Here is a 27,717-nt window from a genome sequence, read left to right on the forward strand (position 1 = left end):
ACCTGTCTGCAAAGCACCTTTGTGTGGCACAATATATTAGAATGACAGGAGAGAAACTCTTAATTTGGCAGAACATAAAATACAGCTCTGCACCTTTCCCCCTTGTGGGCATAGGTCACCCCATGTTCTCATAGCCCAACAGCTATCCCTAAAGTGTTCAAGATGGGCGTAAAACCACTCAGGGTCAAGGGTTAAAATTAGCACGGAAAAAATAGACACTTTGTTTGCAGATTTGAGGCGAATCCATCTGATTTCAGGGATGTAGCAAATTTCAGAAATGGGGCTGTAAAGCTCACCTTTGTTCTTCTAGGCTCCTCCTAGGCTTATGGCTGCTTTGTTTATTTACTCAAAATACCTCCAATGATGCTACAGCTTGACATTGTTTCACTCTGAGTGGCATTCTGGGGCAAAAAATATGGTAGCTTCTGTAAATTTTGCCCCAACCCTGAAATCTGAAAATGGGGAGGCAGTTTCTCTGCTCCAAAATTTGGGCTAAATCTAATTTTAATTTTATCCCACCTTTCCTTCAAGGACCTCAAGGAGATATATATGGTACTCACTTTCTCCATTTTATCCTCACACCAACCATCTGGTGAGACTGAGATATAATAACTGCATCAAGGACATGCAGTGAGCTTCTTGGTTGAGTAGGGATTTGAACCCTGGTTTCCAACAACCTAGTCCCTCATTCTAAACATTACACTACACTGGTTCCCACTTGAGAACTTATGGACCCAGCCTTGGGGAAACCCAGCCAGATGGACAGGGAAGGAGGAAGAGGAGGAGGAGGAAGTGAGAGCTGGACCATAAAGAAGGCTGATCACTGTAGAATTGATGCTTTTGAATTATGGTGCTGGAGGAGACACTTGAGAGTCCCATGGACTGCAAGAAGATCAAACCTATCCACTCTGAAGGAAATCAGCCCTGAGTGCTGACTGGAAGGACAGATCCTGAAGCTGAGGCTCCAATACTTTGGCCACCTCATGAGAAGAAAAGTCTCCCTGGAAAGCAGGGAAGAGAAGAATTCAGGGGATATTTTTGAAAATTAATTTTATAAGTTGTGTGTCCTTGTTTCTTAATTTGATCCTTTTAAATGGTTTTGTATGCTTTGTGGTATTTTATGCATTGTGATTTGCTGTTATTTTTGTTGATTATGGAGTAGTAATTCTTTATTGTAATTGATAAGTGTAAACTGTTTAATTATTATTTGCTGATGTTTAATTTTACTGTTTACTATTGGATTCTAACGGATTATTAAATATTGCTTTATTTGATATTAGTTGTTTATTTTAAACTTATTGTGACTTTTTATATTGGATCAGATTGTTACTATTAATGTTGTTGTTGTTGTTGTTGTTGTTGTTGTTGTTGTTGTTAGTGTTGGAAGCCAAATGTGCAGTGAATAATAATAATAATAATATATTATATTTCTATACTGCCCTTCATCCAGGACCAGAGGATGGTTTACAATATAATAACACAAAAAATGCACATCATAGTAACAAACAAAACACCACCACCACACACACACACACACCCCGTTTAAAATGCCATAAATTGTTTAATTAGCCAATGGCCTGAGAGAAGATGAATGTTTTTGCCTGGTGCTTAAAGATATGGTTCCAAAACAATGTGAAATTGACTGTCATGACACTTCCTCCTTGGCCTTTAGACCCCAGAGATGTCCACTCTCCAATCTTCCCTACCAGTAGGTCACAGCTCCTATTTCTCAATGTGAAGATTCATCCTGACCCAATTCCCTGCTGAAATTATTCACTCACACAACATCCTATTGCCGTTAAAACATGCATGAACACTCTATGCTGTTATGGAAGCTCAAGCAATAACTGCATGTTGTTTACCAAAAGTTTTCGGGCATGCAGGTGTCTATGAAACATTATTAAAACTACTGTATGTGGTTGGGCTGCAGCAGAAACACACTGCATTAATGTTATAGGTGAAATTACCCTGCAAATTTTAAGAAAGCAGCTTTCATCTGCTAATCTATTTTCCTTCAAAGAGATGCCGCAGACCAAATGTGAACATCAGAAGAAAATCCAAACGCTACTGGAACCCGGCTCTAGTATAATGTAGCTGGTGTCTTAGCTAGAAGTCATTGTTCACTCAGACTTTATGAAAGCAAGCCCAATCCACCTTATTGGCTCACTTTTTTAAAAAAAGGCAAAGCCATTCCATCTTCGCTTTGATCCTACTATTAAGGCAAAATGCCAACGAGATTTTTGTGGCTCAAGGAAAAAGCAGAGAATGAAGATGGTAGTTGTATTAAGTCCTACTTAAGTTCTGCTCTCCAGTGTCAATCGAATAACACACCTCAGCCAAGTGCTGATTTGTACGCAATAAGGAGAGAAAATGTACACCCCACATGTAATAAAACTCCTTTAAGGATTCATATCTCCCTCCAGTTAGGGTTCCCAGCAGCCAGGCTCTTAATTCCTCATCTTTTACACCTCCTCAACTGTTTCAAATCCAGCTCTGTGCTTCAAGAGCTGTTGTGGCCATGACCTGGAATGCAGCAGCAACCAGAGCATTGGATCTGCAAGCACTTTCCCCAAATGTTTTGTATACTGTATTGTATGGTTTTGTTTTTGTATGTTTGCATGTTATTTTCAACAATAAATGCATTTCTAAGTTTTCCCCTAACATATGCAGTTTTATATAGATTTTTTGCTTGGAGAATTGCATGACAAAATTAGGAAAAAGTATGGCTGCAGTTTGATCTGCATATTGTTTTCAGGAGAGCAAATTAGGTAGGTTCTCATTAAAATGCGAACGGAATCAAATTTCTCCCTCATACCTAGGTATGTGATAACTTATATGTGTTTCCGCATCTGTGCACAAAACCTCCTCCTTTCCATCTTAAGAAGGCAGGAGCTTTTCATGCTGTCAGCGATATCCTTCCTCTCACTAATCCTCTTTCTGCTTTTTTGTTTCATTAAGCATTCAGCCTCCAGAAGAGTTCTGGAGAATTCAACAGCTTGGTCACCACTTTTTGATGTAGTTAATCAGTCCTAAGAAAAATAATGCACTTGCTGTTGTTACTATTCTCTAACGGAGCAATGTGGTTCTAGATGGGTAGCTATGAGAATGCATTGCAGCTAAGGATGGGGCAGAAAATCAATTCAGGTCACATATAAAGGTGGGCCTAGTTCATCTGCACTTTCAGAAAGAATGTGAACTGAAGCACAACCATCTTTCAAGATTCACAATGAATGTGAACAAAAATGCACATAATAGTGAAGATAAGTTACAAAAATTCACATCAGTAGGCAAAACTGAATACAAAATGTGCATATTAGGATAAATTTGCACAAAAATTCTGATGCATTTTCATGAGGACTTTTAAATATCTTCTTTAAAATCACAAACTGATGTGGAAATGTGAAGAGCTGAACTTAAGATTGGAAAAATGAGTAACAGAACTGAGGAACTGACAGATTCCCCATCCCTTGTTTTGCTAACCAACATGAGATTTTTAGTCACTTTGAAAGTATTACATTTGTTGTGACTTAAACTGATGTCATGGCCTCTTCCCCTCCACCCCTAAGAGCTTATAAATCAATAAGTTTGTTCATCTTTAGGGTGGCATAGTACTCTACACAGTTCCTCTGTTTTTTGCAGAAGCTTTGAAGGAGCCATGGAAAGATATATTTGCATGCTAGGAATCAATAAAGCATAAGTTTATAGTCCACAAGAATTTTATGAATGCATCCATCCCACTAAAATGTATCAAATGCATCAAATCTCAAAACTCAACCTTAATACTTTCCTTAGGATGCCGATGGAGCTATCTATTTAATGTGTTAGAAGAACACCAGGGAGACTGCCGGGGGGCAAGGGGAAACCTTAAAACAGCTACCAGAATCTGTGCTATAAATTCTAGAAATGACTGTCATGTCTAATCCTTTTGGGAGCAACCAACACTTTGGAAATTCTCATTTCAAAGGATGCAGAGAAAAGACAGTTCAAATTTCAAAGAACTGTTTTTCAAAAGTAAGAAAGAAGATGCTATTCTACACTATGTGACAGATATCCACTCTTCAGTGCAACCTCTGCATCCAGCTTCCTGGCTAATGTGTCTTCTTTTCCAGCATAACCTCTCATGGTGTTGCTTCAGAGGACTTTCATTTCCTTTGCACCTGACTTTTAAAACCCCACTTTGGACATGACCTAGTTACAAGTCCTTTTAAACATCTGCCAAAGGAGAAACCACAGATGTTCTACTCAGGGGCATAGAGACATATTTCTGTTTCCTTGTCTTCTTTCTTACTTATTCATCATATTTCAAGCCTGCTGTTCCAGCATGGAGCTCAGGGGAAATATATGTAAGATTTCCCCTCACTGATACCCTTATGGAGGTAGGCTAGGCTGAGTGAGAGCAACTAGCCCAGGTTTATCCAATACGTTTTATAGCAGAATGGGGATTTGATCCTGGGTGTCCCCATTCCAAGATCAACACACTGTACCCTATGCCATGCTGAATAATTGGGAGACTTGATGTTAAAGAGCAGTCTTCTCCAACATGGTACGCTCCAGATGTTTTGGACTACATTGTCTACCATCCCTGACCATTGGCAATGTTGGCTGGAGCTGATGGGAGTTGTAGTCCAACAACATCTGGTGATCGGTAATACTAAGCTGGATGGTGTGACTCAGTATAATGCAGACTTATGAAGGTGCCTTACATTAACTCTGACCATTGGTCCATCTATTTCAGTATCGTTTACTACACCCATTGGCAGCTGCTGTCCAGGATTTCAGACTGCAGCTTTTCCCCCACTCCTACCTGGAGATACCAAAATTGAATCTGGGACCTTTTTCATGCAAAGCCATGTGGTTAGACAAAGACCTACAGACCTGAGCTCAAACTAAGGACTGATTTGATCCCAGCTGAAGTCAGATGCCATTGGGAAACTGATATGCAAGACATGATAGAGATGCCCATTCCCTCTTTGCCTCTCAGCAGTATGCTGCATTTAAACACTGAGGCTGCATTTAGCTATCATATCTGACAGGCATTGATAGATTTTGAGTTTGAGCTACTTAAACGAATCATTGCAAGGGAGCCACTACAGCACTGCAACAGAAACTGTTCTGTGCACTGTACAAGTTCCAACAGGTCACCTGGTGCGTCAACAAGACATCCATCTCTCAGAATCCGATTTATTGTCATTTCTTTCAACAGCCATGCAAAAAGTAAAGACTAGGAGCAAAAGCTAATGAGTTTCCAGGCCAGCACTTCTTGGCAATCGATTACCAATCAGCTTCAGAACCTGTCCAAGTGAAACCGGGAGAGCAAACCTCTTTGCAATCATATAAGCAATGTTTATTAATGCTTGCACAAGTTGGACACCTGTGTCTGAAAAGGAAGCAATGGCTATCTTCTCCCATTCCTCATCCTCTTCTCAAATGGAAGAGATTCTCACAACTGGAATCATGATATCAGTGAAATATCTAAGGGCTCATCACTATTGGAGAGCTTAGGATGGTGCCTTATACCAGGCCAGGTTATTTGGCCACCTATTTGGCCATTATCAGTGGTGGCTGGTGACCACTAGGCAGGGAGTGTAAACCATGGGTAGCACCAAAGCCAGAGCCAGGCAAAGCTGACTCATTCTAGATTTGCCCCCATCCTTGCTGAGTTTTGCAAGGCTGCACTGCGACCGAGGAGGAGGAGGAGGAGGAGGAGGAGGAGGAGGAGGAGGAAGGTGACAGGCAGTGCTGGACTGGACTGGTTGTAGGGGCTGGCTGAGGACAGACTGTGGTTGGTGGGGCAGTGACCCATTTGCCCTAATGGACCAACCTTCTCTGGGCAGTATTGCCCAGTAACCAGCTGTCATGGCTGTGTGCTGAAACCCAGATTTGAGGTGTGGGTCACCCTTAGGAAACCACCATTTTCCATTATGGCCATTCAGAAAAAGGCCACAGTTTCCCAGCAGAACCATTGTATGAAATAACAACAAGAAAACAAAAGGCAAGTGTACCATGTGTGGGTGTCTTTTCTCTTCGTCGCACCCCCGTTGCTCTCCCTCTTTCATATTCAGAGCTTACTGGGTGGCCCTCGCCTTCAATTAACGTGTAATACTTCCCGCTTTCGTGCTCCAAAAAGTAGCTGGGAGACTCAGAACCCTTCATCCCAGACTTTCCACCGCCATACTTGCTGACATCATCGCAAGACACCATTCCAAGATCATCTCTGTAGGGGAAGAAATGAGCAAAATGGCAAATCGGAGAAGCATCAGTAATGAAAAGCTGCAGAGAGATAACTTATGCTTTCCCATCTAGTACAAAGAATAAGCATGCCATATATTGCTGCACTATTATTATATCGTATCCTGCACTCCCCCAGAAAGCACATGTGGGGCTCTCATTGGTCTCCTATTCAGTCCTAAAATAATCAACAAAGAGGAGTGCAAAGTCAATGACTGGTGCTTGAAAATACAAGTCTGGTATGGTGGCAGGTCATTTCTACTTGGGGGAAGCAATGGTTTTTCTGTGTAAGTGCCTTTGAGACATCCAGTGGTGGGGACGGGGTTGAATTGCAGATTCCATCTGGAATATTGATTGTGTGGTCTGGACATATGCCCATTGATTTTAAACATGCATGCCTTATTTATGCCCACACTTGAATGTTCAGTGGCATCAGAGACAGGACAGGAGCGCAGGGTTTTCTCATTCTCTACCATGCACAGGAGAGTGATAGGGTAAGAGTATTCTCTGCTCCAATGCACTAATTGATGTGACCTTTTTTTGCATTTGAATTAATGGCTGTAGTACGTGTGTGCATGAGTGCACTTGCAAGGGAGAAAGGCTGATAGAAAGAGAGACTCTTTCTGTTCTCTAGCCTGAAATTATCACTATGCAAAGCCAAGATTATTGTCAAAGGGCAAGGGATACCTGGGGCCATAGAGTCCTGACATAGGGGAGAGGATGAAAACATCTTGGAGAGTCGAGCTGTCCATTTTTGAGCCCATGCCCATCGTGCTTGTTGGTGTTGTGCAACTGCTAGTTGGGCTGGTTGGAATAACAGGCTGGAGAGAGAGAAGGAGAGAGCACACAATGAATACTCTAGCCAGTTCTACCCCCCTTCTCTTTTCCTTTTTCTTTTTGCCAATGCAACAAAACTGGAATATTCACTGCCCCAGCAGGCACAAGCAACTTATTGGAATCTCTTTCCTTCTGAATTGGCTGCAACAAGAATTTCTTCCCCAAAGAGATATTTGCAGAAATTACTCTATTTAGTAGAAGCATTGGAAGCTCCAAGAAGATGGCACAATAGCAAAGGCCACTCTTTCTCTTTCCACCCCACCACAATAATAATCTTCCACGCTTTTTGAAAATAACATCTTACTAATGGTAGCAAATCACTGGTAACATGGATAATGTTCAATATTCAATCCAGGTCACCTCCCATTATGGAATCTCAAGGAGCAAATCAAATCAAACGACGACTTACATATTGCATTTTGTACCTGAGCACAGATGCCCCTGTACCAGTGCTTTACCTTGCCCCCTGATGGCAGACTCCAATGAAGAGTACCAGTACCTTTTGCAGTGTCAAGGGGGCTTCAACTAACCGAAGGAGTTATGGAAAAGCAGTGGGGATTTAACAGGATAAAACATAATAGACCCAACGTGCCCTGATGTGTGTCATGGCACCTATAAAATGTGATCTCTAAAATGTTTAAACATATTATTTTTATTATGTGATACATTTATTGGGACGCGGGTGGCACTGTGGTCTAAACCACAGAGCCTAGGGCTTGCCGATCAGAAGGTCAGCGGTTTGAATCCCCGTGACGGGGTGAGCTCCCGTTGCTCAGTCCCAGCTCCTGCCCACCTAGCAGTTCGAAAGCACGTCAAAGTGCAAGTAGATAAATAGGTACCACTTCAGCGGGAAGGGAAACAGTTTTCCCACTACCCATCCAGTTTCCTCCCATGAGGAAAAGGAAGGGAATACTTGTTAAGGGGTGTCCCAGGGAACACAAGCCCTGAGTCTTTTGTGATGGGCCCCAGACCTGCTGCCCCTTTGCTGTTGCTTAAACTTTGCTTATAGGGCAGCTGGGTTTCAGTGCAAAGTGCAGTACTGGTGAGACTCCAACTACCCACTGTCTTAATTTCTCAGAGGCATCTAGACATATAAATTCATATTTGCAAATTTTATACAAATTTGTATTATGGGGGAAAGTGGGTAAAAGGCAAGACCTGTGCCTAGAAAATATGGGCAAGTGGAAAAATTGTCAAACTCATACTTTCCAGGCACAGAACAAGCAGAAGTGTTGACAAACCATGAGTCAAAACTGCATTCAAAAGTGTGTTTATTAGGAGAAATTCACATCAAAATGCTGAATTAAAAATAATAATTCCAAATTGCTGTTGAAATGTGAGGAACTGAAATTAACAGTGAAAAAGTAAGAAATGGAGAAACAGTAAAATTGACAGATCCATCTATCTCTATTATCAATACAGCAGGTCAGGACTCAGTCTTAGACCATTTCCTGGGCATCTAACAGCCCTTGAGGTCAGTCAGCACAGATTCGATACTCCAGTGAGTCTGACACTATTCTCGAGTATTTCAGAGGAACTGGTAAACAGCCACAAAGCTCCAAGACAGCATGTCTAATTCATAAATACATTCCTGCCAATATGTGTAATCAGATACCACTTGCATTTGAAATATGTTGCTTTTATACTTTGCAAAAAATTAATTTAAGCCCTAGGTTAGTCAGTGTTGATGCTACAATGCTGTGCAGTAAGTCAATGAAGTAATCAACAGCTCTCAACCATAAATATCCATAAAGCAGAGGAATGAATGAGTATTTAGCAGTGCTGCAAGTAGTTGGCGGGGAGTGGGACTCTAAACAGTAACAGTAAGGAAATGAGGCCATCTCAAACACCCACATGGGTTCTGATAAGAAAGCAGACCACTCACATATGGCAAGGCCCACTGGGGACAAACACAGCGAGGCTGGCACGACTGCCATGTGTTCTAATTAAAAGCTGGCAACAGCGGAATAAAACAGTGTCACAGGATAACGTCCTTCTGCTGATTCGCGGAATGTTGTGGCAAAGGCAAACCGTTGATGGGAAATGCTGAGATGGGGCCAAGAGAGATCTTTCAGGGGCTTCGCTTCAGTGGCTTTTGTTACACAGATACTGAGGGCCAGTTCATACATGCAGGCAGTCTCACTGCTTATTGAACAGAGCATCTAATGATGGTTTCATACCTGAATTTTGCTACTGACTACAACAACAAACATGGGGTGCGGGTAGTGCTGTGGTCTAAACCACAGAGCCTAGGGCTTGCCAATTGGAAGCTCGGAGGTTCAAATCCCCGTGATGGCTTGAGCTCCCGTTGCTCGGTCCCAGCTCCTGCCCACCTAGCAGTTCAAAAACACCTCAAGTGCAAGTAGATAAATAGGTACCGCTCCGGCGGGAAGGTAAACAGCGTTTCCGTGTGCTGCTCTGGTTTGCCAGAAGCGGCTTGGTCATGCTGGCCACATGACCCAGAAGCTGTCTGCGGACAAACGCCAGCTGCCTTGGCCTATGGAGCGAGATGAGTGCACAACCCCAGAGTCGTCCGCAACTGGACTTAATGGTCAGGGGTACCTTTACCTTTACAACAACAAGCATAATGCAATCAACTAATATTCACCACAATCACTAATCATTAATTAATTAATTAAATTATTCATTCAATTTATGTCCCACCTTTCCTCCTGACAGGGACGAGGTCCAAATGTACCCCTCCAAGCTTTTTCATTTGGCCCTTGGCTCTGTCCCCTCTGTTCAGCCACCCATCTTCTTCCCAGGTCACACCCTTTACCAGACCTGCTTCATACCCTCTTTTTGAGTTTTTGCATGACTACAATATGCCTTTGAAACAGATAACACCTCTTACTTGCTTAGATGGAGGACAGAGAGTGGTTTGTGAGTTTGTGTAGAAACTAGCCTATTGAGCAAAGGTGAAGCTCCACCTTCAAAATAAATGGTTGTATCCAATGTTAGCCTTCCCTTTCTTGTCAAGCAGAGATGTCAAGCAATCCTGACTGCTAAAAGCACAAAAATTGGGGAACACTCATTGGCTGGAGATGCCTCCGATATTGCTGCTTTAAATCAGTCCCATGTTGCTGGTATATAACACACACCACATTGAAATTCAAAAGAAAAATTGATGATGAGTGACAAAGCAAGTCATTTAAGGAGAAAATATTCCCTACTTTTGAGAAATCTCCTAAATAAACTCTCACTCACTCATTCAGCTATTACAACCGTGATGACAATGGAAGCATCAGTCATTCAACAGACAGCATACCACAATACATTTTCACTCTGCAGCGACCACTTTCAGTGCAATAAAAGTGTGTTTTACTCCTTTCCAGATCCTTAACCACAGGGCAACAAAAAGGAGGGCTCTTGCTCTGCCACCACCCAGAAATTCTGGGTTGTTGCTAACTGAGTTTTACTCAAGAGTAAACCCACTGAAATTAATAGGCCTAAATTAATCATGCCCAGTAACTTCAAAGGGTCTAATTTGAGAGTGGCTGGGGGAACCCGGCCAAATGGGCGGGGTATAAATAATAAATTATTAAATTATTATTATTATTATTATTATTGGATAAAACCATTTATTTTAAAGGTGATTTTTGTTCCAGTGAGCAAAAAGAGCTCACACAGGAATGTCAAGCACATGTTTCCTTCTTATTTTTTTTAATAACATAATGCAAATCTCTAAGCAGCTCACATACAAAAAAAAACCACAACCATGTTTGTTCTATGTATAAAAAATTCCTTCTGAAGAAGTGTGCATGCACACGAAAGCTCATACCAAAATAAAAAACTTAGTTGGTCTTTAAGGTGCTGCTGGAAGGAATTTTTTTTATTTTGTTTCGACTACATCAGACCAACACGGCTACCTACCTGTAACTTGTTCTATGTATGTAAACCATGTTGAAGCATTCCAGTAAAAAGAAAGGAGGAGGAGATTTTAGTTTACTGTGAAGATCTATAACGTTTTGGACTTTTGAACACGTCCATGCATTTCACATTACATGTGTTCTGGCCCTTTTCAAGTCCGGGTTTTTGTATACCGTCAGGGCCAGCCCTACTATTAAGGAACTACTGTGGGGTTGGAAGAAGCAGTGAGATTTTGGACTGTATGCTTGCCCTCCAATGGTGCCCATTGAGTACTGGTAGGGTGAAAAGCAGAGAGGCCAACAGTAGGTGGAACCAGTGATAACAACAGTGTCACCTAACTCTGGCTTTGTCCCCATCCTCTTCCCTGCTCAGTTCTAAAAGGGCAAAGCTGAGACTAAGGAGGAGGACTAAGACAGCCAGAACCAGCCCCTGAACTCTTTGTAGATAGGAAGAACGCTAGACTTGGAAGAATCAGTTCTGAGGTTGGTGGGGCAGTGCCCCTTTTGCCCTAATGGGCTAATCTCCTCTAATGCCCTTGGGTGTGAAGGTGGACTCAGCCCCATTGCCAGGGCAGAAGCAAGATCCAACAGCCAGCAAAGTTGGCTTCTGTATATGGGATGGGGAGGCACCATCTTGCCTGCCTTAAGGCAGCAAAATGTCTTGGGCTGGATTACTCTGAGCTGCCTGTTCCAAATCACACAGAAAGCTCCAGCAACCCCAGCAGGCGAGGGGGAAAAACACACACACCAGGCCAACAATAACTCATGATAGCTTCGATTGTTTTCATACTGGGAAACAAATAATGCTTGTCTTCAAACTCATAATCCTCTGGAACAATATCATGAAAGCAAGCAGGCTGTGAAATCCAAAAGGGATTTTTAAATTTCTTCTTGAAAAGTGTAGATGGGGGGGAAAGCAGCGGTGGGAGGGGTGGGGGAGGAGAGTGAATAGCAGTGATATGATGGAAACAGAGAGTGATTTGGCCTGATAGTATTGACTTTGCCCAAGAGACCCCAATGAATGAGTAGCGCTTTGGCTGAGGGCAGTGAGCAGAAAATGTGGTGGTTGTAATTGTGCTTTCCCTCCATTTGGAATCCCGGTAATAATAAAAAGATATGAAGGGGAAGTCATTAGATTTATGTCCTCTCCTCTCAAAGGAACAATTCTCAGAAAATGCATTGCTCTCAATTTGCAGGTCACTGCTGAGTTGGGAGAGCATAGCGGCTGCCGAGGATGGGAGCCAGGAAGTTCCACTTTCAGATACATCAGGACTGCAATCCTATGCACACTTCCCTGAGAGAAAATCCCACTGCACTCAGTGCAGTTTATGTATGAGTAGAGATCTGTAGGACTGCACTGTTAAAAATCATGTTGGTGGCTGTTTAGGTAAGCCATTTGATATAAGAGTTTTTTGGATTTGATATCCTGCTTTATCACTACCCTAAGGAGTCTCAAAGCAGCTAACATTCTCCTTTCCCTTCCTCACCCACAACAAACACTCTGTGAGGTGAGTGAGGGTGAGAGACTTCAGAGAAGTGTGACTAGCCCAAGGTCATCCAGCAGCTGCATATGAAGGAGCGGGGAAGCGAACCCGGTTCACCAGATTACGATTACGAGACTATCGCTCTTAACCACTACACCACACAGGCTCCACCCATCCACTGATATTCTAGATGGGTGCCAAAGCCAGAATTAGTTGGCTCTGTCTGCCATTGGCCCTAGCTCCATGTTCTGTTGTCCTTTCTGTCTTTTGCCCTACCAGTTCCAGCAGGCACCCTTCACTACTGTCCCCCAAACCCAGAAGGCTACATATGTCGAGCCATTGCTGCTATGTGTGCAATTGTTAACCAGGCCTGTTGAAGGCATCATTGTTCTCTCCCCCTACCAAAAAGAAGAGAGGACTTTATAGTGATTTGGCCCTTCATTAAACAGTGTTTGCCAGACAGAAATGCAATGCCAGGTTTGCCTTACCTGCAGGGCAAGGGGCTTCCACCTCACATTCTTCAGAAGAGCAGGAGCAGACACCAGGGTGTTCTGAGGCCGTTTCTTCAAGGTTAAGATCACTCCATTTGGGTCTTCACGCAATGCATTTACCAGGTTCTTTAACTGCCAGCCAACCTGGAGAAAAATCCCATAATGGCATTTTGAAAGGTTGTTTTTTGCCCCCCATTTTATCTTCCCAAAATGGTGAAGGGTATTTCATTCAGATTTCTGTATGGCGAATAAGGGATGTCTTATTATCAGCATTCTTTCTATCTTTCTCTCTTATAAATAGTACTTATCATTCTTGGCAAGAAACGGACATGGTAGCATTTCTGTTAAAACCAGTTTTGAGTTATATCCAAAAAAGTTGTACTCAGAGTTAGGGTGGGGTGATAACTTCAAACCTGGTTTGCATTTACAGGCGAACCTACTTTCCAAAACTATACATGAACAAAACCACAACCATCTTTTTGAAATTTACACTTCTCCAAATTTTGCAAAACAGTTCTCCAGTGAAGTACATGTGCACAGAAATGTATATACTAGGGTAAAGGGGTAAAGTATGCATTAAAAGGCATGTATCACTGAAAACACCATATAAAATGCATTATATTAAGGAACGCTGTTTTGCAAAAATAAGTAAATTAGGCAAAATTATGTATAAAGGTGTACACGTTAGGGGAAATATACACTAAAATTGTAATGAATTTTCATGAGGACTCCCCCAATCACAAATAATAATAACTGCAAACTGGTGTGGAAATGTGAAGAATTGATCTTAACATTCAAAAAATGAGAAACCGAAATTGACAGATTTGCCCATCTTTACTCAGAATAGACCAATTGAAATTAATAGACTTAAGTTAGTTGCACCCATCAATTTCTGTAGAAATTGGATGTAACCACCTGCTTCTTTCTCTTCAACCGAAAAGGAAATGATAGGTGCTCTTATTTCAATAATAACAACTCAGTGATAGAATATTATATTCCAAAAAGCACAAATGTATTTTTTAAAGATACTGATACACTGCTCTAATTTTTATACCCTCTAAACAAACTGAATTATTACTTTTAATTATCTTTTCTACTGAAGTATCATATCACTGTGTTTCACTGGGGGATTATAGAACAGCAGCTTCAGAATAATTACAAAATGAATCCTGGCTGTTGTAATGGAACCTGTTAATTTGGTGATGATGGGGGATGGGGGAAGGGAGGTTTGCTTGCATATTGTAGAACAATATTGGTGCAATTTCTTCAAGGTGTTTAATTAAAGATAAAACATCATTTATTTGAGTTACTGAACACTCCACAGAGAGGAACTGCATTTCTTAAGTCAATGCAAGTTATAACCACCATCTGAAATTAAAGCTTCACTAACACACAAAGGCCACACGTTTGCCTTACCCCTCTAAAACAGCTGAGAGGTGCTCCATGGTTGCTTAAGCATTTTTAAAAAACTCTCCTTTGCTTTTCTCTTTGGAGGGCTCTGCATTGCTAAGAACACAGGAAAAGCGCCCCACTTTGTTCTCATGAATAAACATGGCACCGGCTTGTAAAATGCAATGTTTAAACAATGTTTTGAAACAGCTCCGAAGCAAACAGTCTAAACTCATAAATGGAGCATAAATAAATAGATTTATATTCTTTTAAAAAATTCTTCCCAGACTATTTCCACAGGTGTCATTTGAAATTTCAGTGGTGGGAGGAGAGAGATGCAGCTGGGGGTAAGACTTAAAACCCCAGCTTGGGTCAGGCTTTGGGGTTTTGCTAAGTCTGCCAAGACCACCCTCTTTTGCAGAGAGAGTGCCATTTTGGCTACACAAGTTTCCACAATCAGAGGTGTGGAATGCAATTCATATACAGCAGGTGGAGTACCTGTGGCCCCATCAGATGTTCCTCCAACTCGCATTAGCCTCAGACAGAACAGCCAACAGTCAAGGATGATGGGAGATTTAATCCAGCAACAACCAGAAGGCCACAGGTTCCTTCCATCCTTGATAAGCAGGATTTTGTACCTCCTGATTATTGCACAGATAAAGCAGTCACCCATTTGCACATTTGGCACACACACTTAGTATCTAGAGCTTTTAAAAACCCCACCCACCCATGCTTACCCAGAGTCCTCTTTCTTAGCTAACTTTGCGGCATGAGAGCCACTGGAAGGAGGTTCCTCCCTGTAATGTGAAGCTATTTGGAACACGGGCTGCCACAGACTGAATGAGCATAGTCCAAGCTATAACCCCCTCCTAATCATTAATATGCCTGCTTTCAAGAGAAGGGACAATGGAGCATGTAGGAGTGGCAGTGGCCTGGATATTCCACATTGCTTTAGGAATACAGGAAGCTGCCTTACACTAAGTCAGACCATTGGCCCAACTAGCTCAGTACTGCCTACACTGACTTGCAGCAGCTTTTCAGAATTTCAGACCAGGGACATTCCCAGTTCTGCCTGGAGATTCTGGGGCAGGCGTCCCCAAACTTCGGCCCTCCAGATGTTTTGGACTACAATCCCCATCATCCCTGACCACTGGTCCTCTTAGGTAGGGATCATGGGAGTTGTAGGCCAAAACATCTGGAGGGCCGCAGTTTGGGGATGCCTGTTCTGGGGCCTTCTGCATGCAAAAGAAAGGCTTTACCACTGAGCTATGGCCCATTTTAAGCACCCCCCGTTTATATCTGCATGGCTTCTGTGAGACAAATGAATTTATAACAAACCTGTTGTAGATGGAGGTAGAGTACTCATGGAGGACACAGCCCTAACTCTTGGCTTATGCTGCTCAGGCACCTAAGTCCATTCCTCAATGACTGGCTACTGCAGGGCAGAAGGATTTGCCACATCAGTGATTAGGCTTATTTGCTGTTATTTCTTTGGCTATCATGAACAAAGCTGTCTTCCTGGAGCCTCTTTTGGCTACACAAGCATCTGGTTGGCCACTGTGAGAACAGGATGCAGGGCTAGATGGGCTATTGGCCCAATCCAGCAAGCACTTCTTAGGTTCTTATGTTCTAATGGACAGAAATAGACACACACTTGAGGACCTGTGCTTTGAAGCATGAGGGGAAGGGAAGACCTCCCCCTGCTGCCCTCCACGAATGCTCTGGTTTGCAATGTCTTTACTGATAAAGCAGATAGTATCCTGCAGTGCACAGTTGAAATCCAGCCTTTTCTGGAAGGATTTTTTTAAAAAATAGAATTTAGGGTTAGGTTACAATTTTGAACTCACTTCCTAGGGAGTAACACCTCCCTGCAAAAACACAGTAGAACTTATTTCTGAGTATATGGGTAGAGGCTTCCACTACTATTAATATTAATTTAACTCGCACAAGAGTTCTTCTCTTCCTTCAGGCATAAATTAAACAGTTTTATGAGGTGATTTCTTCTCACCTAGAGAATGTCCTTAGATATAAATTCACCTTCAGTTTATTTCTAAAATATCTTCCTTTTTCTTTCCTTTTTCTTCCTCTTCATCTCTGTGTTTTCAAGATGTGTATTCAGAAATGTCTGAATTTCTTAATGTTTGATAGTGTCTGGGAGAACCAGATGCAATTTTGAAGCTGGGGGCAAACGTTAAAAAATCCAGGAGCCTTGATGATTTCGCAAGCTCCTTCTCACAAAATAATGCTAAATAATTAATGTCCTGAAGATAAATTGCTCTAAGGAGAAACCTTAATGAGGGAACCATTAAAACACTAATAATATATGCAATTTAGGGCAGCCTGCCCTGAATGTCAGTAGGCTAAGATGGAAAGCTCTTAGGAAGTTATCGATGGTATTGCTGAGATATTACATTTAGGCAAAAATAGTAAGATGACATCATGGCAGACTAGAATACTAGACAGAGAATTGAAATTGGGCTTAGCACCAACATTGAACTAATTTGTCTTTAGGAGCTGCTAGGCACACCAGAGAAGGTCATTGTATCCTCCTTGTGTTACTCAGAGGAGAACTCCACAGATGAGGATCCAATCATGAGTCCCAGCATGAATCAGGACTAGGGGGACAGATCATTCAGCACCCTGAGACTATAGCTCAGAATAATACCCCACTCAAGGAACCAGCAGAATCAGATGACCTAATGTGCCCTTAATGGGGCCTGTCTATCTCTGGGACTCTTTGCAATCATCACTACTGGGTCCTCCGGAACAGCAATGGCAGGAAGCCTGAACTCAAGCTTGAACCTGAAAATGCTGTGCTTATTTGTCAACACAGAATGTCCCTGGTCAGTGGCCTATTCAGAAAAAGGCAGCATGGTTAGGATCAGGGCCTCACAAAGACAATGATAGGGTAGGCAGCCTGAGTGCTTACACCAGGAATGGAGAACTTGTAGCCCTCCAGATATAAATTCCATCATTCCTGACCTTGCTGTTTGGAGCTGATGATAACTGGAGTCCAACAATATTTCAAAGAACACAGGTTTCCCTTCCTAATTTAAACCTTCAGCTGCTTAGATAACATAAGGGTGTGAAATATGTACTGAAAGAAGATAAGGATAAATTAATTAAGAAATAGATATAGATTGAGTTTATATGGATAAGATATAAAAGATATAGTAATAAGGTAATATTGAAGTGATAATTAGAGTTTATATAAGATTTAGAATTTACTAAGCATGAAATGTTAAAGAATCGCAGTAGAAGGGGGAAAGAGGAAAATAGATTAGAAATAAGGGTTATAAGTTAGAATTTTTGTTTTCTGCATTTTTGTATTTTTTGTGTTTTGTATTTTTGTATGTTTTTGTTGGTTAAAAATCTTTAATAAATACATTTTTTTAAAAAAATAAACCTTCAGCTGCTGCTTAGAAGATGCAAATGCTGTAGTTGCCATATATGTGATCCTATCTCAATGATCTTCTTGACAGCTCCTCTGGTGATAAGCAGTAGACCCTCTTTCTGCTTATACTGCTGGACAGCTCCCTTGCTGGGTTTGGGAGACCAGAATATCAGAGATACCAGTTCGGGATCATTCTTGGCCAAAGAGAGAAGTACAATGCAGTAGTCTTCAGATTTTGGAATCCACCTTCAACAACTCTAAAAATGAGGTCAACTTTTTAAATAATCCACATATGATCATATTTCTCCTCTTATATTTTCTTGCTTTCCCCTCATTCTCTTGATTTATTTCTCCTGTTCCATCCTCCTCTATTCCATCTGCCTCTCTTTCCTAAAAATAGTTAGGCCAAAGTATGACTTGATCATGTGTTCCAGTCCATCCATTGAAAACCAGTGAGGGGTGGGGAACTTGTGGTCCTCCTGAAGTTGTTGGATCTCAGTTCCCATCAGTCCCAACCATGGTCGAAGCCGAAGGGTGATGGGCGTTGGAGTCTATGAATACTCTCTCCCTCACTCAACAGCAATAGGCTGTCAGATTGCGTCATTAAGTCCTTCCAGATCAGGCTGCCTGACCAACATGTAGACTCTGTTGCTATTATTCTCTGTGAAATAACAACTTCTGCCTTCTCTATCTCCTCACTACTTCAGTTTGACTGAGTGGCAATTTAAGAGCTGTGTGTCAAGATCGCATGAAATGACGGCCTTCTGAGTTCTATTTAAGAAAGGTAGGGCACTCTCTATGCACAAGAACAAATGGAACCAAAATCCACCATATATATAATATCCTGCATTTTGGGAGATCAAGCCAGTACACGTGGTTCCTGCTTTTTTACCCTCAAAACAACCCTAGGAAACAGGTTGGGTTGAGAGAGTGAGCGGCCCACGGTCACTTGGTGAACTCTATGACTGAGTGAGGATTTTAATTGGCTCTCCCTGGTTCTCGTCAGACCCTCTAACTATAACTGTCATGCTGTAATGACCTACAAAGGCTCACAGACAGTTTTCAAAATTCCCACTTTGCAGATTTCAAAGCTGGTTATATTCCTCTTATGATATTTATGCACCTACAGCTCTCACAAATGGTTTAACACATATCTGGTATTTGGATAAAGTTGGAATTTTGGCAAAGTCTGCAAACTCTTTGTTTGGGGCACTCTCTCCAAACTGAAACATGTCTGAAGCCATTTACAAAAGCTGCCACAAGGAAAGTTCAAGAAGTCATATTATATTTCAAGGACGGAGAATCTCTGGCCCATACTTGGCTCCATAAAACATCAGATGTGGAACAGAAAAATCTGCAGCTGCAAGGGAACAAACAGGAGCCTTAAAATGTGCTCCTGATTGTTCCTCTGACAGCAGGGCTTGCGTTCAGTTTCTTTTCAATCTGGTGCCAAAAGCAAGCTCTGCTGGGACTGATTTCTCTCAAGAGCTTTGAAATGGGAGCTGCTGAGTAGAGTTGTTCTCTGTTGAGACCACGGTTTCCAGCTCCACTGGAATTGGCTTCTACTCAGAGCTTCTGAATAGAGACAGCCCCTGCCAAAAGCAAATCTTTAGATTCAGCATAGACTGTAAGCTCCAATTTCCAAGTGCAGATATTTGCAGCCACAACCCGAATACAAGTCAGGGTTGCAAAGAAAAACCAAGATGGCACCTGAAGTGGCACCTGATACTGCCTTTGAAATTAAGTCACCTGACATCATACGATGCCCCAGCAGCCAGACCCATTTTCACACCCCTATTGTGGTAGAAACAAACAGCTTGATTTCACCTTAAGCCAGCTAGGAAGGGGAATTATCTTACCATTTTTCAGTAAACCATTTGTTTACCCGAACATTAAGGTCCTGTTTCGAGGCCCTACTCTGGGTGGCTCTGTTGAATGAAGTGAGGAGGTAACCACTGGGGAGAAGACCTTTTGGTCATGACACCTGTTAGGGAACAATCTTCCCAGGGAGGCTCACCTGACACCATCTTTGCAGTCTTTTCAGTGCCAGCTGGAACTATCTGCTCAGCTTGGCCTTTTTCATAATGTATGCAGTTTGCACAACTTACAGAAGTTTTAAAATTCATGTTTCGTCTTTGGAGACATGGGTGGGTTTTGGTTTTGCTGCATTTTAAGTAGCTTTTGATTTCATGCCTTATTTTGTGGAGAGAGAGAGAGAGAGAGAGAGAGAGAGAGAGAGAGAGAGAGAGAGAGAGAGAGAGACAGCTGCCTAGGGAACTTTATGTTCTGGGGTCAAAATGAAATGCTTTACAGAGACAAATAAACAGACATAGTATTTCTTGGAGGTTAGGTACAGACAAAACTGTATCATCAGACATTATCTCATTTAAGAATCATATAAACAATAAAATATTATTTAATTATAGTACCAAGCGACACAATCAGTACTGAGAGATGGCAGGCACCCCGTGCAATTTTATACATATCTACTCAAAAGTACATCATATTGTTTTCAATGGGGTGTCCTCCCAGAATTCTCTAGTTCTTAGTAAAGTGGGTGGACCTGGTCTATAAGCTGACAACAAGGTAGAATGTGGGAGGGCACATATGAATGAACACTTCTCTGTTTTTTTAAAGAACAGATGGCAGGGAGAAGCCATACAAAGCTGGGGGGGGGGGTTTAACTTCACCCCTGAAGGCATACTTCAGTGTCTCTTGAAAAAGATGGATGCAAACACAATCTCAATCATTTAATATTATGAGTTTCACTTGCAGCCCAGGCATAGGTTTATGGGAATGAGCTCCAAGAGATTGTGTGTTTGGAACTAATATCAGTTCATTATTCTGGCTCTCCATTACAGTAAAAGGTTTGTTTATTTATTTATTTCATAAAATTTATACATCACTTGATTGTAAAAACAAATAAACCTTCAAAACAGTTTACTTTCCTTCACCAAACCTTTATTAGGCATTACAAATATGAGCCAGCTTAAATCATCCATATATAAAAACTTAAAATATATACAAATTAACAGCTATGTAAAAATATGTAATAACGAGGGTTTTCATTGTAAGTTTCCCTCCGCTAAATAGTGCCATTCACCACTCAGACAGATACTATTGATAAAAACTCAGCCACCCTTGCAGTTACTTCTGGGTTAATGTCAGACAGATAGAATCTGATATTTTCATTGTGCCGTGATGTTAGACTACCCCAAAAAGAGGAATGCACGCGTTTGCGTAGCTGGTTGTACAATGGGCAGTAGAAAGGAATACGTATGTTCTACTGTGTCTGGCACATTAAAAAAAATCAGCAATGTCTATCATTTCTGGGGATTTTAAAATATCTGCCCTTGACAAAAGATGAGGGAAAAACGTTTAGTTGGGCTAACATAAAGGTTGGACTGGAATTATTAATTTTGAAATATAAGTGACCCTGTTATCTGTTGTATTTAAATCAGGGGCTCCCAAACTAAGGCCCGGGGGCCGGATGTGGCCCAATCACCTTTTAGTCCAGCCTGTCCGGGAATCAGCATGTTTTTACATGAGTAGAATGTATCCTTTTATTTAAAATGCATCTCTGGGTTATTTGTGGGGCATAGAAATTCGTTCACATTTTTTTTCAAAATATAGTCCACCCCGCCCCCAAAGTCTGAGGGACAGTGGACCGGCCCCCTGCTGAAAAGTTTTGCTGACCCCTGATTTAAACCATAAAACTTGGGGGAGCAAATTTTATTTACAGCTAACTCGATATTTTGTTTTTCAATGTCACTTAATCTGATTTGAATATTACGATAAATATTTGCTCACTTGAAATATATGAGTTCCAAATCAATACCAATAGATCTGATTTTGCTATGTAAGTGTTGGAACCCTCTGGATTTATAAGAGTCCTGAAGTCAGAAAGCAAACTTGAAGGCTGGCAACAGAAATGGCAACGCGACCAGCACCTCTTGCAGGAGCAAATTCCATAGTTTAATGACATGCTGTGTCAAAAAGTCCTTCCGTTTGCCTGTCCTGAGCCTTCCAATATTCATTGGGTGGCCCCAAGTTCTAGTGCTATGAGAGAGGGAGGAAAGCTCATCTCTTGCTCACTTTCTCAATACCATGCATCATTTTATACACCTCTGACATGTCCTCCCTTCCCCTTAGAGACTGTTTTGGAGCGAAGCTTTTCACAATGCTCAAGCAATCCAACCTGCCATGTCTATAGCCCTAGGCTTCCCCTCTAGCCATCAGTAGACTACTGATAGTTTCAAGCCCTGGCAACACAAAGCACATTTCCCACCACAACCCTTCCCTTCACAATTGGCTGTAGCACTCAAAAGTGGTTATATATTCAGGGTTATATATTCAGGTGTGGCTCATGCCTTCAGTTATGGGGGGGGTCAGTTATGGGGGAAATGTGCAGATTTAATGAAGAAAGATCACCCGAGAGGCAGAATCCAGTGGAGGAAGGCATCATGTTCACCTCTGAAGTTGGCTTCCTAACTACTGGAGTGATCCATAGTGATGCTCATATTTTGTAAGCCGGGGGAGTTGGGAGCAATGGAAGAGGGAATTCCTACATCAGAGGAGGAGAATTTGAAGAAAAGCAGCAACAACATGGCAGGTCTGAAATCCAGGAAGCCTGCTTTGGAGTCAAGTGGGTGATGCTAGGACAAGGTATGGTCAATGGGTAGAAGAGCTAAAAACCAGAAAATGGGGAATGGCAGAAAGCAAAGGAAGTGTCCAAAACTCCTGAAAGCAAAGGAAGCAGTGCCAAGGCAAAGCTATTTTAAAAACAAAAACAAAAAGGAGTAACCTGTTTTGACTAGACAAAAAATAAGACTTGTTCAGGAAATATACAGAACAGACTTGGAATAATCAAGATTAGAACCTGGAACAGATAACCAAGGGTATCTGGGAAAATGTGTACTGCTTGCAAAGCTGGAAGTAGATAAGAGTTTTATTTAAGAGAATTGCAAGTGTTTTGAAAGTGGGTCTACTTCTCATGCAGCACAGACATTTCTTTTAAAACCATTTTAAGATGTGCAAAACCTGTTTGCCAGAGGCAAAAGTGGAGTGAGCAGCCATCCATCTTTCAAATGGCTTCCAGTGTGCTGGCATCTACCACCACCACCCATTGTCTGTCCTCTGCCTATGAAGATTGATGGGCAGTTCCATTAGGAAAGGTGCCCACCACAGAACATTTCTATATCTACAAGTACCTGCTGAAAATAGAACTATTAATACTTTAATACATTCCTACCAAATAGCAGCTGGGGGGGGGAGGGAATTTCCAACTACTGGAGTGGGAGGTATAGTCCAATAACATCCAAAGAGCCACAAGTTCCACATCTCCTGCATTAACAACTCTCCCCCCCCCCCCAGAACTCTAGTCCCAGAAAAAGTAAAGCAACGGGAGATCTAATGACAGATGTCAGTTGTCTTGATTTGTGTGCCATGCTTTACCTCATTTTAAATCAGTTTAAAACTTGCTCCTTCTGGCTGCAGCCTTGGCAGCAAGGCAGTTGTGGAGCACTGGAGTTCGGACAGGATGAGGTCAAAGTGCAAGAATGAATAAATACAATAGGTCAGTATTTATGATAAATACTGTTGCAACAAAGAGAGCACTTGTGGTTAGCCGATTCAAATAGGATGAAAATGGTCTGACTGCACAACAAATTTCAATGCCAAACATGGTGAAAGTGATATGTTAATATCAACATAGCCAGTTATGAAAGGGGATGCCAAGCCTTATGATGAACAGTTGCGGGAGTTGGGCATAGTTGAAGGAGCCAGGAAAAGAGGAGACCATGAGGAGATATGATAGTCATCTTCAAATATTTAAAGGGCTGGCGCATGGAGGATGGAGCAAGTTTGTTTTCTCCTGCTCAAGTTAGAATAAAGGAGATTCCAACTAAACATCAGGAAAAACATGGGCAGTGGAACAGACTCCCTCAGAAGGCAGTGGTCTCTCCTTCATTGGTGGTTTATAAGCAGAGGTTGGGTGGCAATCTGCTATGGATGCTTTAGTTGAGATTCCTGCATTGAAGGAGATTGGACTAAGGGTCCCTTGGGATCCCTTCTAACCCTACAATAAGATGATTCTCTGATATCTGAGAAACTGATTTAAGTATTCCAGTTTATGATTAGTGCATTCTCTCTCTCCACCCCCCCCCCCCCCGGTTGATTTAATTGGCAAATCTACTTTTGGGCTCTTGAAGTTGAAGCTGAACATAAGGCTCTGATATTTCTACAGACAGTTCTTACCTTACTGAAAGTAGCATTTGTGCAACTAATTAGAAATAAGTGTGTTGAGTGGCTCCTTAATTTAAAGGGCAGAACAGTTTGGAGGCTAAATTAAGTCTGCTGGGTCACAACAGAAAAGATTGGGTAAGAAACTCCAAATTGGAAATTTCAGCTGCAAAGTAACTTGTATCCCAACATACATATGACTGTGGTGTGATTCAAGACTGGAAAAAAAATATTTAAGAATGTAAGAAAATCCCAGCAGTTTCGGGACAAAGGCCTTAGCCCAGTATTCTGTTCTCATTGGCCAACCAGATGCCCCTAGTGAGCCCATAAGCAGGACATGCATGCAGTAGCACTCTTTTCACCTGCAATTCCCAACAACCTGTATTCAGAGGACATACCTGTTGTGTTTACTAGGCTTTACTTCCATGAATCTAATATTTTAAAGCCATCCAAGTGGGTGGCCATCACTACCTCCTGTGGGAGCTAATTTCACAGTTTAACTATGTGCCATGTAAGATGCACTTTCTTTTATCTGCCCTGAATCTTCCAGCATTCTGCTTGCATGTCCCCAAGCTCTACTACTGTTATGAGATAGGAAGAAAAGTATTTTTCCTTCCACTTTCTTCACACAATGTACACTTTTATCTCTTTCATGCCCCCACATTTTTCTAAATGAAGAAGCCCCTAAACCATGTCACTTTTCTCGAAGGAGAGTTGCTTCAACCCCTCAGTCATTTAGCATGTCCTTTTCTGAACCTTTCCAGCTCAGCAGTATCCCTTTTGCCTTAGTTATTTTCTTTCTTTCTTTCTGGGCATGTTGTATTTCTGTCCTTCCACATTCCTTCTAGCATTGCTTGTATATAGTCCATAGAATATGCATTTGTATATTCAATATAGTCTACGGAATATGACATATACGCATATTCCACACACTACATACAAGCAATGAAATGAAATGTACAGTCGGTTTAGAAAACTAAATGAGCCTTCCAAAAAGCCTGCATGGTTTATCTGTATTGCAATGCTTCCAAAAGAGGATTAACTCCCTTCTCATGCAGACATTTTTGCACAGTGCCTGGTCTCTATCTCACTTGTTAGTCCCTGGAGAGAATATGACCGTTAGGTTGGGAAGATCTTCCCAACTGGATTCCCCAACATGATGACACCAAAACATGTCCTACAGCCATGAGACAACACTATGAGATAGTGGGTTTGTTTTTCAGTGCCCACCCCTAACAACTCATATGGGGTAGATCAATCAAATAGCTATTAGCCATTATAACTAAATGTGTGCATTTGATGGGTTGATGGAATTTGTCTGACTACATCTCCCTGTACTGGATTTTCATGCTGTGTTGGTTTTGCTGCTTCAATCCCATAAATCCGGGGGGGGGGGGAAGCACAAGGGTCATAGGGGAGACCTCCCCCACCACAGGCAGGTGGGGGTGGGGTGGGGGTGGCAGCTGTGGGCATAGCGGGACATCCATTCAGAGTGGCCTCCTCCTTGCAGTCAGGGAAACCCCTGCAGTTGCCCCTCCACCTCAATGTATCCCACCTTTCCTCCAAGGAGATCCAGGGATGGGAACCTACAATTCCCATCATCCTTGACCACTGGCCCTGCTAGCTAAGGATGATGGAAGTTGTAGACAAAAAACAGTTGGAGACCCAAGTTTGGGAACCCCTGGCTTAGAGCATTAGTCCTCAATTGGTGGTTTGGGATCTAGCACTGGGCAGCACTGGATCACAGCCTGATCTAAGCAGCACTAACACAAATATATTGATTTTGGTTGATATATGTAAACCATATGTGCGTTTACTGAAATACAAAGCAGTGTACAAGTATTATTAATAACAGTATGCAAGTATTATTATTAATAACAGTAACAAAGAAATTGGTTCCCAAACGTATGTTTTGGTTAAAGATGGGTTGAGGGCTACTAAAGGTTTCTTGAATTACAAAGGTGTGTGCAGTGTCTCTCATATTTTAACATGTATCATTTTTGCAAATCAGTTTCATTTGTTAAGACACTAAGAAGAAAGAGGGAAAACGAGGTAGATAGGGGGTGGGAGGGTGGATGGGGGTGGGAGTAGGTGACGATGTTTCTGTTTTATTTAGCATATGTAGGGCTTGATGTCAGCTTTGTTTGTGTTGGTACTCCTTTATTCGCTTGTGTTCTTTTGATGGTGAGAGAGACTGGGGTTGGCCAAGGGTGTGATTGTTCATTTGTGATTGGTTATGATGGTCTTTGTTTACATGTGTGAGCGGGGTGGGTGGGTATTTTTGGGTCAGGTTAGCCATACTGATTTGTATGCTGGCGGCAAATTTTTGTCATTATCTTGTTGGGCTGTGTGTGTGATAAAGGGGGACCATACCGCGGTGAAGACATCCTCTGCTATTTCTCCCCATGCCAGTTTCAGCTTGTTGGTTAGTTTTTCTAGTAAGGCTGTTTCCCATACTACTTGGTACCATTGGTCCAGGCTTACTCCTGACAGGTCTCTCCAATGTCTGGTTATGACATTTCTGGTTGCTGAAAGTAGGTGGGTTATGAGGTCTTTGTGGTCTAAATGGGCATTATTATCTTGAAAGATACTTAGTAGGGCCAATTCTGGGGTGATTTCTATTACTTGTTCGGTTATTTTACAAATTTCTCATATGGTTGTTGCCCAGAATAATTGAATTTTGGGGCATTCCCACCACATTTGGAGGTATGTACCTGTGGAAGTGCACCCTCTCCAGCATTTTGGTGAGGCTCCTGGGAGTATTAGTGCTAGCTTTCTTGGTGTTAGGTATCAACTGTAGGTGAGTTTTAGGGTGAGTTCTTTTCTTTTTATTGATATGGATTTAAAGGGGGGGTTTAGACCACATTCTGGTCCATTGGGTAGGGTTGATTTCATATCCTATGTCATCCTCCCATTGTCTTTTTATTGTGTCTGGGGGTTGGTAGGATTTTGGAGTAGTATTTTGTGTATTGCAGATACCATTCCTTTGCCGTGTCCTTTTGTCATTAGGAGGAGGTTTTCGAAAGCTGTCAGGGGTCTAGTTGTTGCTGATTTTACTATTAGGTTGTTTAGGAAGGCATGTAATTGATGTTGTGCTAACCAGGGCATTGGGATGTCTTCTAGTTTGTCCTGTATTTCTTGTGTTGACAAAGGTTTGTTGTTTTTATAGAAGTCTATTAGATGATGTACACCTTTAGTTTGCCAGGTTTTTATCTGGAGGTTTTGTGCTGCATGATGGAATAAAGGGTGGTAAGCCAGGGGAATTAGTGAGGATGGGGTTGGGGAAAGTTTGCTTGTTTCTGCTTTCCATGCTTTGAACATGGTTTGTGTGTACCTGTTGAGTGTTGTGGGAATTTTCCTTAGTTTGTTCAGGAGGAATGGGTATGCTGTGGTGCAGATATTTTCAATTGAGTCCCTCTCTAGGTGTACCCATTGTTTTGTCTCGTCTTCTAGTATATATGGGATTATATGGCATATTTGGTTGGTGTTGTAATATGTTTCTATGTTGGGGATTCCCCATCCTCCTGCAGAGGTGGGGAGGTGAAGGTATTTGGCTTACCTTCCAAGTCCTGGACTGCAGAATCCTGGACCGGCAGCTGTGTGACACCGGAAGTTGCATCGACGTAACTTCCGGTGTCACTTTGCCCTTCTATGGGCACCAAAAATGGCCGCCGCTGGCTTCAAAAGTAGCTTCTACGCATGACCGGAAGTGCATCGACGCAACTTCCGGTGTCGCCCCGCCCATCTATGGGCACCAAAAATGGCCATCGCCGACACCGGAAGTC

At 42.0% G+C, this 27,717-nt stretch overlaps 1 protein-coding gene across 1 annotated transcript in view; it reads right to left on the reverse strand.

Moving 5' to 3' along the window:
- LOC118084387 (connector enhancer of kinase suppressor of ras 2-like) overlaps positions 1-27,717 on the reverse strand; it is a 317,255-nt gene that overhangs the window by 106,918 nt on the left and 182,620 nt on the right. The window contains exons 9-11 of the mRNA XM_035113863.3: positions 12,907-13,053; positions 6,916-7,049; positions 6,003-6,214 (exon numbers count right to left, since the gene is read on the reverse strand). Coding sequence (XP_034969754.1) covers positions 6,003-6,214; positions 6,916-7,049; positions 12,907-13,053 — 493 coding nt within the window. The remainder of the gene's footprint in view (positions 1-6,002; positions 6,215-6,915; positions 7,050-12,906; positions 13,054-27,717) is intronic.

The sequence above is a fragment of the Zootoca vivipara genome, chromosome Z2, assembly GCF_965207765.1.
Source record: "Zootoca vivipara chromosome Z2, rZooViv2.hap1.1, whole genome shotgun sequence".
NCBI classification, from domain to species: Eukaryota; Metazoa; Chordata; class Lepidosauria; order Squamata; family Lacertidae; genus Zootoca; species Zootoca vivipara.